Source organism: Camellia sinensis, chromosome 7 (genome assembly GCF_055761805.1).
Source record: "Camellia sinensis isolate YWXY chromosome 7, ASM5576180v1, whole genome shotgun sequence".
Taxonomy (NCBI): Eukaryota; Viridiplantae; Streptophyta; class Magnoliopsida; order Ericales; family Theaceae; genus Camellia; species Camellia sinensis.
The window spans coordinates 51,684,572-51,697,030 of NC_138967.1; the positions used below are offsets into that span (position 1 = coordinate 51,684,572).

Consider the following 12,459-nt stretch of genomic DNA (forward strand, 5'->3'; position numbering starts at 1 on the left):
TGTGTTCCCATTTCGACCTCCGAAGAATAGCCCTTACTTCTGTCAGTTCAAGCTTTAGGGATCTTTCTTGTTGAAGTAGAGTGTGTTCTCCGCCTCGGACTTTCGAAGAACAGATCTTGCTTCCATTAGTGCGAGCTTCGAGGGATAGCCTTCGCTTCTATTAGCTGCCGAAGTAGAAGTGCGCATCCACTCGGACCTCCGAGAGACAGCCTTGTTCCTGCTCGGACTTCTAAGGGAGAGCCTTCCGAGGGACAACTCTTGCTCTCATTAGTGCGGGTCTGAAGAACAGCCCTTGATTTCATCAATACGAGCTCCGAGGATCTTTCTTTTCAAAGTAGAGTGGACTCTTACTCGAACTCCCGAGAGATAGCCTTTGCTTCCATTAGCTGCCAAAGTAGAAGTGCACATCCACTCGGACTTCCGAGGGACAGCTTTGTTTCTGCTCGGACTTCTGAGGGAGAGCCTTGTTTCTGCTCGAACTTCAGAGGGACAGCCTTGCTTCTGCTCGGACTTCTGGGAGACAATCTTTATTTCTGTTGGTGCAAGCTTGGTAGACTCGGTTATCTTCCAGAGGAATCTTTCTTGCCAAAGTAGGGTGTGTGCTACCTTCGGACTCCCGAGGGACAGTCTTGCTTCTGTTCGGACTTCCGAGGAACAGCCCTTGCTCTCATTAGTGCAGGTTCCAAGGGCCCCGAGGACGTGGATTTCAATCAAGAATTTATTTGTCTGAAATAGTAAAACCAACAAATGAGACAAACAATATCAATTTCAGATCATGATTCAGGCATTATCAGAATGGGGCAACATCAACAAATAATAATTATCTATTTAAGCTACAACAATTTTATTACTCTGAGCAAGTTCATAAAAATGCAACTATCAAGTTTTTGTCTCTCCGGGCTGGTTCCTCTCAAGCCGACGTAAAACTACAACGGTCACACAAAAATTTTGGCATCAGCTATGTATTTCCCAAGCATCCACAAGTTAAACAAACAACAATATATCATCTTTATTATTCAACGAGAGGAAGAGGGAGCCGAATTTCATACTCACAAATTTGGGACTGTTAGAGAGGTGAAGCCCGAAGCCGATGTTGGAAATATAAGCTGAAATCAGAGAGGCTTTACAGATTGTAATCAACAAGACTGGGCTAGGCTTGGCAGGACCACACACGTTGCGTTGAGTGGGCGAACGTGCGTGGTCGGCGTCGGACAAGTTGAAGCCGGAAGCAACGCTGGTACCACAGAAGAGTCAGCAACCACACACGTTGCGTTGAGAGGGCGAACGTGTGTGGTGTGCGTTGGAACCGTCGAAGTCAACAATGATTGGGGCTGGAACCAGTGAGTGTAAAGCAAGGCCAAGATCTATGTATTCAGAGCTTTGAAAAATGTTGCTAAGCCAGGAGGGCACACCAACGATGAGCTAAACAGCGTCAGGCAAGGCCACACACGACACGTTGAACGGGCGACGTGTGTGGTTTGCATTGGACCGTCAAAGCCGAAGGAAGAGTTTCAGCAAAGAGAGGCCGATGGTAGGCTGGTTCGGTCTTGGCGCAAGGTATCAAGCGTGACATCATTCCTATCACATCTCCACCCTTGACATCAATATTTCAATGCAAGCATCAAGTATTCTATTAATATTAGAATGGCCAACACAAGTGCCTGAAAAAAAAAAAAAAAAAAATGAAGCTCAATATTCAACATAATCCCATCGTGCCTTCTCTCAAATGATAAAAGCCAACAAGCCATATTCAAGTCAAGTTCATCAATAGAATTTCGTAGCTCAGACATGGATTTGAAATCTGTTTTCTTCAAGTTATATAAATCGGGGCAGGTTCAATAGTGTATTACCCATCTCAGGCCAAAATTGCAAAAATTCAATATCTGGGCATTTTACTTCTCTCAGTGACCAAGCAATTAATATGGGTTTAACAGAGTCTTATTCTCTTTCTCAAAAAAAAAAAAAAAAAAAAAAAAACAATGAGCAGCAATCAACAAATCAAAATCAGCACCAAGGATAGTCGGAATAGTTCGGCGATGGCACAGACAGTGAATAAGAATGGACATGGACAGACCGACGATCACCTCAGCATTCGTGAGCTTGCTCAGATCTGGCAAATTCGAAGCCTTAAACGCTTCATTAGACGGTGCAAAAATCGTCAATCCAGTATTCACAATCTTCCGATACACATTCAACACACCAGTCTCCACAATCAACGACGCAAAAGTTATACACCCAGCCTTCACAATCACATCAGTGATATTCACATCGGAAGCCGACCCAGCCGACGAATTCAAAATCCCCGGCGCAATGATCAGCTCGCTGATCTCCAAAACCGCAATACTATACGGTACTTTCTTCACCTCTTTAATGTAAGTAGAGTCGAGAGCTGATCCCGGAGCCGCCGATCGGAATCCGACCTTGCCGCCTTGTAAGTCGGTGATGTTGACGAAGCCGACTCCGTTTTCAGCTTCGCCGGTGGTCTGGTAGAGAGTGGTGACGGTGGCGGTGGCGAGGTCGTGGAGCTTGGCAGCGTCGAAGTAGTCGAGGAGGATGTGGATGCTGAGTTCGGCTTTGACGATTGAGAGGGGGTGTTTGGATGCGAGGATAGACATGGACGTTTCGTTGAGAACCAGGACTGTGATGGTCTCGCGACTGTTGATTTCGTCACAGAGCCTTGTTTGGGTGAGGTAGCTGTTGAAGAGAGTGTAGTCTGGGAAGGAAGAAAGGATCTCTGTGATGTTGTGAGCTTTCATGGTGGGAATGGTGATGATGAGAGAGAGTGTGAGGATGAGGATGGCAGAGACGGAGACTGGAGATGCAATGGAGGTCAGTGAGCAGATTGTTCCTGAAGAAAAAGCTGGGTTGGTCTTGTTCAAGAAGAAGAAAAGCTGGGTTAAAGAAAGAAAGAAAGAGGAAGGTTGATTGATTTCGGCGGCTCATCAAAAAGAAAAGTTTGTGAGATTTAGGGTTTTGAGCCATTTCTTTAAATAAATAAAAAAAGGGTGTGATGCATGGAATATGGCCTCAGATATTCTTAATATATATATGCATGTATATATATATAAAAAAAAATCCAACCCATTTCTAAGCCCATAAAAAAAGTGTTTAGACGTAAAAAAAAAAGGGGGGGGTTTTGTATTTTTCAAAAAAAAAAAAAAAAAAAAAAAAAAAAAAAAAAAAAAAAAAAAAAAAAAGAGTACAAAAAATTAAAATTTTTGCTTGTCAAATTTTTCTGTAAATTGAAGTGCGTCATCAACTTTATCCATAGACTCTGTCGTGACAAAACGTTTTTTTTTTTGGGGAACGTGATGCGAAACAGGGTCGAAGAAATGACAGTATGCATGTTTGAGAAATTTAAAATTTTTCATACACGCAAGGGGCAAATGTAAGAGGGGCTAATTTGAGCCCACTAAATTATTTAGGCCCAATAGCCCAAGATTAGTGGGCCCGAATTCATCGCAAGTCCAAGAATCGGTGGGCCCAGATTTATCGCCATTAAACGGATTGAATCGCTCTAAGCCTCGAAAGGGTTCGGATCCACGAACCTAGAGACTTACTCGGGCCCGGACTCGAAAGGGTATTAAGCGAGCCTAGAGATCCGAGGCACTCGGACTCGAAAAGATTCGGACCCACGAATCTAGAGATCCGAAGTACTTGGCTTCGAACGGATTCAGACGCAATCTAGAAGTCGCTCCGTTAATGAGTCCCAGAACACTTGCGGGCTCGGAGCTTTCCGGGATCTACGCACCAGAACCATGGGCGTAATGGAGTTCGAACAAAGGACCCGATCCCGAGGACGGTGAGTGGAGATAAATTCACTCTTCGGTTAAACTAGCCTATACCCGGGTCGAGGTGGCACGACCCCGGGGGGTCCATGAGACTCGGCAATATTTTGCGGCAGGACGTCCTCTGGGACTACCCCTGACCCTTTGGGATGATTGGGGATCATTGGTTAGGTGTGGCTAAGAAGAAGGGTTCGCCGAGGGAGTGATCTCCTCTTCGGGGTTTTCTCATCCTCGGAGAAGTCACCTCCTCGGAGAGGTCACCTCCTCGGACAAGGTGGTTAGAGAAAATATCTCCCATGTGCCTTGCACATGGGCTCCATCCTACATCATGAGGTGCCTATAAATAGCACCCACCCATAGCTTTACAGGGGATGGATTTTGGAGATTTTTAACTCTTGGGAAAGAACTAATTTCCCTTCTCCATTATCAACCTTGAGAGTGAAAGTGGGAGATCCATGGGAGAGCCTTGCCATTATTCTATTCTCTAGCCATTTTGCCTTCTTCTTCACCCAATCTCTTATCTCCATCATCTCCTTTGTTGTCGTGTTCCTAAGTTGAGATTATTGAAGAATCTAAGCCTCTCATCATATTCTAGAGAATTCGAAGTTGTTCTTCAAGGATCTTTGAAGATCTTCGAATTTTCCAACTCCTTTCTTGAACCCTCTCCTACACATAGATTCATGTAAAATCATATTTTAAATACAGAATATACAAAATAAAGTAACTACCGAATAAAAATTCTATAGGTAAACAAACCAGAAGCATTCAAAAAAAAAACCAAAAAACATAGAATAAAATTCTGTATTGAAAACAAAATACATATACAACAAAATCCAGAAAACAAAACCAACAATCTGTATTTTTTGAAAAGTGTGTTTCGTTTGTGTTTTTTGAATTAAGTTTTTTAAAAATTCAGTCTTTTAGTTTTCGTGTTTTTTTTTAATTGAATATTTTTAAAATTTTAAACATTTTTTTTACTTTTTTAGATGCACTTTACTTAGATGTATCTAAAAAGTAAAAAATTTGTGAAAAAATATTTTAAAATTTTAATAAATACATAAAAATACAAAAAAATGTATTGAATTCTCGTTTTTTTTTTTTTTTTTTTTGTATTTTTGGTATTTAGTGAATTTTTAAAAGGTTTTTTTCATAATTTTTTTATTTTTTAGGTATATTTATGTTATGTATGTCTAAAAATTAAAAAAAAAAATTGCTTAAAATATTAAAAAAATTTTAGTAAAAACAAAAAAATACGAAAAATAAGAAAGTAGAATTTTCTGAAAAGTTCTTTTAAAAAAACACAACCAAGCAAACTATATCCATTAAATTAAATAAAATTAATTGAAGTTGCATACGGACTCAATGGCCCTGTTTGGTAGAGCTGTGGGAAAGTGTTTATAGCTTATGCCTAAACAGCTTATAGCTTATAACTTTCAGCTTAAGCTGATTTCCAGCTTATTCTTAAAGCATCTCCTGCCCCACTTAAAGAATAAGCTGTTTTCTGACTTTCACAAAGCTATAAGCTATAAGCTAAACCAAACACATCAAAATAGCTTAAATTAAGCTGAAAGTTGAAATAAGCTGAAATTAAACTGTACCAAACAGGGCCAATATGACTTAATGGTCATAATCAAAATGATAGAACGTTAGTCTCAGTGTTTTAGAAAACCAAATGGATGTCTTATTCTTATAATAGATATGCAAAACAGAAAAAGTGTCAATACCCATATCAAGGAAGAAATCACACAGGAAAGAAGCATAGACGAAACATACAAAATAGATTTAAAATTGACTGTATAATCACAACAGAAACTGAAATTTGTCTGACAACAAATTTAATCGGTTCCGATAGGTAGCTTGAATTTGGAGGCTCGAATTTGGCTCGAATTCGGAGAAGAAGAGAGAGGAAGGAGAAGGAGGAGGAGGAGGATTGGAGGGGGCATAATCACAGGAGGAGGCGGAGGCGGGGCCGGAGGCGACGGCGGTGGTGCTGCGACGATCGGCGGCGGCGAGGCGACGGCAGTGGTGCTGCGACGATCTCCTCTCCTCCTCTCTCTTTCTCCCTCTCTCCTACTCTTTCTCTTCTCCTCTCTTCTTCCTCTGCTCTTCTCCTGTGTTCAACGAAGAAGAAGAAGAAGAAGAAGAAGAAGAAGAAGAAGAAGAAGAAAAGAAAGAAAGAAAAGGAAGAGAAAGAAAAGGCAGGAAAAAAAAAAATTCAAAACCCAAAACGACGTCATTTTGGGTTTCGAGCCGAATTTGGGCCACCGAATTCGAGCTACGAGTCATTTTCCAAATTTAATATAGAACTGACATTAGTATACTGGAATAGAATTCCACTTAAACACAATTTTAGGTAAAAATTACCAATCATATTTGTTGATTCTATTACCAGAGAAAAGATGCTGTAACAATATTGGAGTTTTACAGAAAACAAGAAACAAAATTTTACAAAAAATCAAATTTGAAAAATATTAATTTAACTGAAAAGAATTAATCTGTATCATTATAGATAGGAGAATTCTATCTTAAAATTGTAGAAAAATATTTTCGGTAAAATCAATTTAATGCAAATAAATAATAAAACAAAACACAAGAAATTCCTTACAAAAATTCTGTTAACTTAGTACAGATTGTGACCGAGGCCAGTGATTGAACACTGTGTTAAAGACAAAATTTTTCCCTCGCCTCTGGTGCTTGCAATTAATGGACGTCTTACTTTCAGGATACAACAATCACCTCACATAAAAATTGATCAATTTTCCGTGTGTACAGTAAATCAATTTCTGCCATGCACTCTCTCTTATATACTTGACTAGACAAAATGTATGAATCCTAAAACAAACCTTAATTTATGCATCAATGCCATGGGATTGGATGGTATTTATAGAAGTATCCATGACCTTTAGAATGATCATGTTTCTTGGGTTCACCCCCTTTTATAGGAATAGACACCATGAAGGATTACATCATTTCATTCAAATGGAGTCAATTCTCATTCACTTCTAAAAATTTTCCAACATTTTATTTTTTATTTTTTATTTTTTATTTTAGGCCAAATTACGTCAGTGTACTTATACTTTAGTCCTTTTGTTATTTTGATTTATGTAATTTCAATTGATTCGATTTTGACCCTAAATTTATAAATTTGTCTCAATTTCATCCAATTGATTACAATTGTAAGTATTATTTTACAAAAAATGCACACATAAGCGGCATGTTTTATGCTTTTGAAAGCAAAATTATAAATTTTTTTTATTCAATGAGTCAACCTCAACTAATTCAGTAATTACTTTCCGTCAAAAATTCTAATGGTGTTATCAATCAGACAAAATTGACACAAAATTTAAAATTAAGGGTCAAAATTGAGTTAATTAAAAGTGTAGAACTAAAATAACACAATGGATAAAATGTAGAGATTGCCAAAGTAATTTATCCCAAATTTTGTTTTTGGTACATAACAGTTTTATCTCGACGAGCTAAATGAATAAAAATAGATATTGTTAGGATCAGTGAGACCATTTTCAAATTAATTTTAATGATTCAAACCATTAATTTTATAAGTGTTATTGAAAAAAATATTTATAAAAAATTAAATTAATTCGGCATTGATAACTCTCTATCACAAGTGTTCTGGTGCCAAAATTCAAACACGACAAATGGGAGCTTGTTAGACTTTTCTCTAATTGAGGCTGCTGGTCATACCGTTCACTTCAAACTCTATATTCGTGTTTAATTGAGGATGTATTTGAATCTTTGGCCTCGTTTGGGAATAGGTTAATTTAGTAACTTTTTGACTATTTGGCAAAAATATGAACGAAAAAAATTAGTATGTTTTGGATGACTTTTTGACTTTTTATGAAAAGATGTGCAAAAAGTAGAGAGAAAAGAGAATCTTTGACTTTTTGGTATGAGTTGTTGACTTTTTGACTTTTTTAGTAACTTTTTGGCGAAACCGGTCCCTTTCCAAACGAGGCCTTATATTTCAATATACGTTTTCAAAGAGAGACAAAAAGAAAATTATAAAGAAAAAGTAATAAAATTTTAATTAATATTATTGTGAATATTTGTCTCTTTTTTTTTTTTAATCCTCGTAAATCACTATTATATAATTCAAAATTTAAACATTGTTTGAAAATTGCGAGTTACCATTGTTTCCTTCAATAATATTCATAAATTTTAATTAATCTCAGCTTACATCTAGTTAGGAGCGTAAAAATGACTCGTGACCCATAGGCGATCCGAAACCCACCGACAGTTCAAAGTGGACCCGGTCCGATTAAGCTCGGGCCTGAATCCAACCCGAAAGCTTGAACCTGAACCGTCATTTTAAAATCCGGCCAGCCAGACCATTGAAATATTGTGTCTGGATACATATCTTGATTGGTTTGGTGTGAATGCAGAATTGGAGAGAAGATAAGAATAATTTTGCTGTTGAAAAGTCTATTCAATAGTCTTGTAATAATAGATGTCTTAGGGAGTCGACATAAATAAAGAAGAAGAAAAGAATAATTTTGCTGTTGAAAAGTCTATTCAATAGTTTTGTAATAATAGTCGTCTTGGTGAGTGGACATAAATAATTCGAGGGTAAAGAAAACCTTACATAACAGACAAAAATAAGATAAATTCAAAATATATATATATATATATATATATATATATATATATATATATATTTTGTTCACTCACCCTTTATATATATATGGATGAATATGCATATGTATGTAGATAAAAAGTCATAAAAGTTTGTTGTTGTTTGGAAAGTCCTCTCGACTGTCATCCTGCTCTTGCTTTTTGAGGTGTCTGTACGTGAATTGGTTGATATTTGGAGGCCTCTCCTTCGTGGTATGTTTGTCCACTTATTTATTTATTTGTTTATATATATATATATATATTAACAATTGGTAGCTAGAAAGGAAAAAATGAAAGAAATCAAAATTTCCATAAGACACTGTTATGAAGTACGGATATTTTTCTCCGATATTTCAAAAAGAGAGATGTATCTGTATTATGTTTGTATTAAATATCTACTTTTTAGATATTCACAGATACGTATCAGATACTCTAAATCACAAAATACTTCTTTTACAAAATTAAAATTGTAGTATTTCTTGCATAATAATATAATATAAATAATTGTAAGGATAAATATAAGAATACTTTTTAAATACTTTATTTAGTTCTTTGATAAGAAAAATATAGTGAATTAAAGTAATTAAATTTGTCCAATTGATTTATCTTTTTTCTTTCATGCATGTCTCATATAATTATATAGAAAGTAAGTATTAAGAAAAGAATATAATAGTAGTATAATTAAAATTAAATATCAACATATAAATAAGTAAGTAAACTTGAAAACAATATTCTTTACCAGTGCCAAAAGGAAAAATGCAGGGACAAGTTGTAAATTGTTTTATTATTGTAATACAAACATATTAGATATTGAAATGAAATATTTGCAAGATCTATTGAAAATTAAAAAGTAAACAAGCTACTATCTTAAATTAATATCTAATTCTTAAATGTTAATATTTTGCATTATAAAATTACATTATGATTTTTCAACATTCTTGATTTTATGCATAATTCATTAATAATAATTTTAAAAAAAAAATTATTTATGTTTTTTTAAAAACATATCCTAATCATATTGGTTTCATATTTTTTTTAAGTTTTGTTCTATAGTTGTATCCTTATCGTATTATTTCTAGTATCCTGCTTCCTAGACACAATGATAAGATTTGAACTAAATATCACACCTGATAAGGGCACAAGGAGAGGGGGATCAGGAGGGGAATTGGCCTGCAAACATTTTAAGAAACACATGTAGTTTTAGTAGTTTTATCTAAGAGTAATGTTATATATAATTATATTTTTTATTTTGGTGTCTCACTCTTGAACACAAAGTAATAGGCCCTAGGCCTTTATATTCATAAATGCATATAAAATCTGCTTGCTTGCTTGTGTTTTGTAGTGAGAAAAAGAGATGAGGAATAAGATTATAGGTAGCATTTTGCTTCATCTAATGTTATCTATCACTGAAATTCCTAAGGGTTGAGTTCCTCTCCAATGGTGATTCCACTAGATAAATTTTGTTGTCCAATTTTACAATATAAATGTGATACGATCATGTAATCATCAATATCCAATTAATTTAATTTTTTAAATAAATTAACTTATCTACGGATCCTATAAATTGAAAGGTTCTAATCAATTAGGTGGTCCTAAACTGAACCGAGGAGCCCAACGCAATAGCACCACTCCAATTAGATCACCAACTAAAAAAAAGGAAAAATTCTTCAAACAATTTGCTAAAAAATTAGATATAGGAGATAGACTTTAATGCATTTCAAGGGTGTTCCATTTTTTTTAGATAACTAAATAAATGTTCTAGCCATGGTCAGTCTGAAATGTGAGCTTCAAAATTTATGAGAAAACTTTTTTGGAAAACTCTTTTAGACCAGTCTGTGATCTTTTAAGCTTGGCTTCATTCACGTAATATATCCTATGTTCTTTCTTTTTTTCTTTTTTTATATATATATAACAAATTTGGTAATTTGTTTAGACAGGATTTCCACTAGTTTTACAAGATATGCTGTGGAGTGCAAGTGTTGATCCTATCTCCCTTCGCTTAGATGAAAAGCTTACACACCTATCTGGTACAAACTCCGAGTGTTATATCTACAAAGTGCATGATCGACTACGTTGGCAAAATGAAAAGTCATATGAACCAGAAATAATGGCTATAGGACCATATCACCATGGTAAAGAGAACCTACAATGGATGGAAGAACACAAATTACAGTATCTGCGATTGCTTCTTAAACGAAGAAATGAGACTAGTGTGGATAGATACATAGTAGCCATGAGAGATTTGCAAGAACGAGCACTTAGATGTTATGCAAACTCTGTATGGCTTAACAAAGACGAGTTTGTGAAAATGATGCTTCTTGACAGCTGCTTTCTCGTTGAGTTGTTTCGCAAATTTACCATAACAAGTATGAGAGATAGAAATGACCCGCTCTTCAAAATTGATTGGATACTTCCAACATTATGGCGCGACTCATTGTTATTTGAAAATCAACTTCCATTCTTTGTTCTTGTGGAGTTGTTCAATATGACCAAAGTTCTCGACCCTCATGACAATATCATTGATTTAGCCATTCGATACCATCATTGTGTCAGTCAATATGCATCCCCCGGTCCTGCAAAGATTTTATACGCTTATAATGGAATTTCAACTTGTGGTGTGAAACATTTTCTTGGTCTGGTATACCAAATTACATCTTTTTCACTCTCAAAATCAGTAACTCTAAAAAGTGCCGTAGGAGACAAGATAAAGAAATGGGAACACATACAATGTGCCACTGAGTTACATGAAATTGGGATCAAGTTCAAGAAATCTAACTGTGGTACGATCGTTTATAATGTAAAATTTAAAAATGGGGTATTAGAAATCCCGACATTAGTCATACATGAGAAGACAGAATGTCTTTTTAGAAATGGAATTGCATACGAGCAACATCATCTCGAGGAGGACATTGGCCTCAAATATGCCACTGACTATTTAACTTTCCTGTGTTGCCTCATTAACTCGTCACAGGATGTCTCCTTGCTTTGTCGCTATGGAATTCTCAAAAACATGCTAGGTGGTGATGAAGTGGTTGTGTCAATTCTTAACAAGATTTCTACTTGTGTCATTGCACCTCGTGACAATTTTTATTATTCTCAAGTATTTGACGACGTAAGCAGGTATAGTAAGCAACGTCGGAACATATGGACTGCAATGTTAAGGCGTGATTATTTCAACAGCCCATGGACAGTCATCTCGTTTCTCGGAGCTATTATGTTGCTTCTACTCACTTTGACACAGACAGTGTTTTCCATTCTTGCTTACTTATGTAATAAAGGTTGTTGAGCCCATGGCAAAACTTTTAAGTGAGATTATTTGAAATCTTGAACTATATTCTTAAGAAAGTTGGAAGAAGGTGTTTGATAGAATTTTCTAAAATTACACAAAATGATGTGGCATAATTATAGATTTAGCATTTAAAAGTAAAAAGAAGGCATTGACTATTCTTTATATTTCTTCGTACTTCATTTTGTGGGTCTCACACTGGACCCATAAGATGATTGGAATCGTTTATCTCATAAACCATGTAGTGAACACTGTAAGAGGTGGAAACTTAAAGTACGAAATTCAAATCTCCTACCCAAACTTCGAAGGCTAGAAGTGGTACAAAGAGTTCAAACCACAAAATTCTCGAGACAAATTTTTGGACTCAAAATGATTCAGAACCATGAATCCAAATATCCTTTGCAACTAGATTCGAAAAGGTTTAGAGCCACAAATCCAAAGATCTGAGTACTTGGGTTCGAAAATGTTTCGAAAACCCATAAGTTACTCCATTAAGAATCCCAAAACACTTACGAACTTAGAGCCTAATTGACATGTTAGAACCATGATGTGACAAGAAAATGGACCTTCTCTTAAATGTGATGACCCATAATTTCTTTTTTTCTTTTTAAAAAGTCAATGCATAATTTAATTGAGCAAATTTTCAAATTTGTAGTGCTGTGTATATTCTGTGTGAAAACACTTCGGTTTTATATTTTTTTTAAATAGTTCCCAATCTCAGAAAATTATGAAACTTTTATATGTTGTTCACATATG

At 35.7% G+C, this 12,459-nt stretch overlaps 1 protein-coding gene and 1 pseudogene across 3 annotated transcripts; one reads left to right on the forward strand and one right to left on the reverse strand.

Moving 5' to 3' along the window:
• Positions 1–1,410: 1,410 nt before the first annotated feature.
• On the reverse strand, positions 1,411–2,771 carry LOC145795096 (fasciclin-like arabinogalactan protein 8 pseudogene; annotated as a pseudogene). Its single transcript, XR_014335319.1, has one exon. The product of XR_014335319.1 is annotated as a fasciclin-like arabinogalactan protein 8 pseudogene (transcript).
• A 5,721-nt stretch (positions 2,772–8,492) lies between these two features.
• On the forward strand, positions 8,493–11,806 carry LOC114276371 (UPF0481 protein At3g47200-like). Of its 2 annotated transcripts, none has more exons than XM_082877921.1 (2): positions 8,493–8,630; positions 10,351–11,806. In XM_082877921.1, the coding sequence occupies exon 2, from the start codon at positions 10,378–10,380 to the stop codon at positions 11,701–11,703; it is 1,326 nt and encodes a 441-aa protein (XP_082734047.1). In that variant the 5' UTR covers positions 8,493–8,630; positions 10,351–10,377; the 3' UTR covers positions 11,704–11,806. The 2 variants fall into 2 exon arrangements, with proteins under 2 accessions (XP_082734047.1, XP_082734048.1); XM_082877922.1 differs by having other exon boundaries at positions 10,355–11,806.
• The last annotated feature ends 653 nt before the right edge of the window (positions 11,807–12,459 follow it).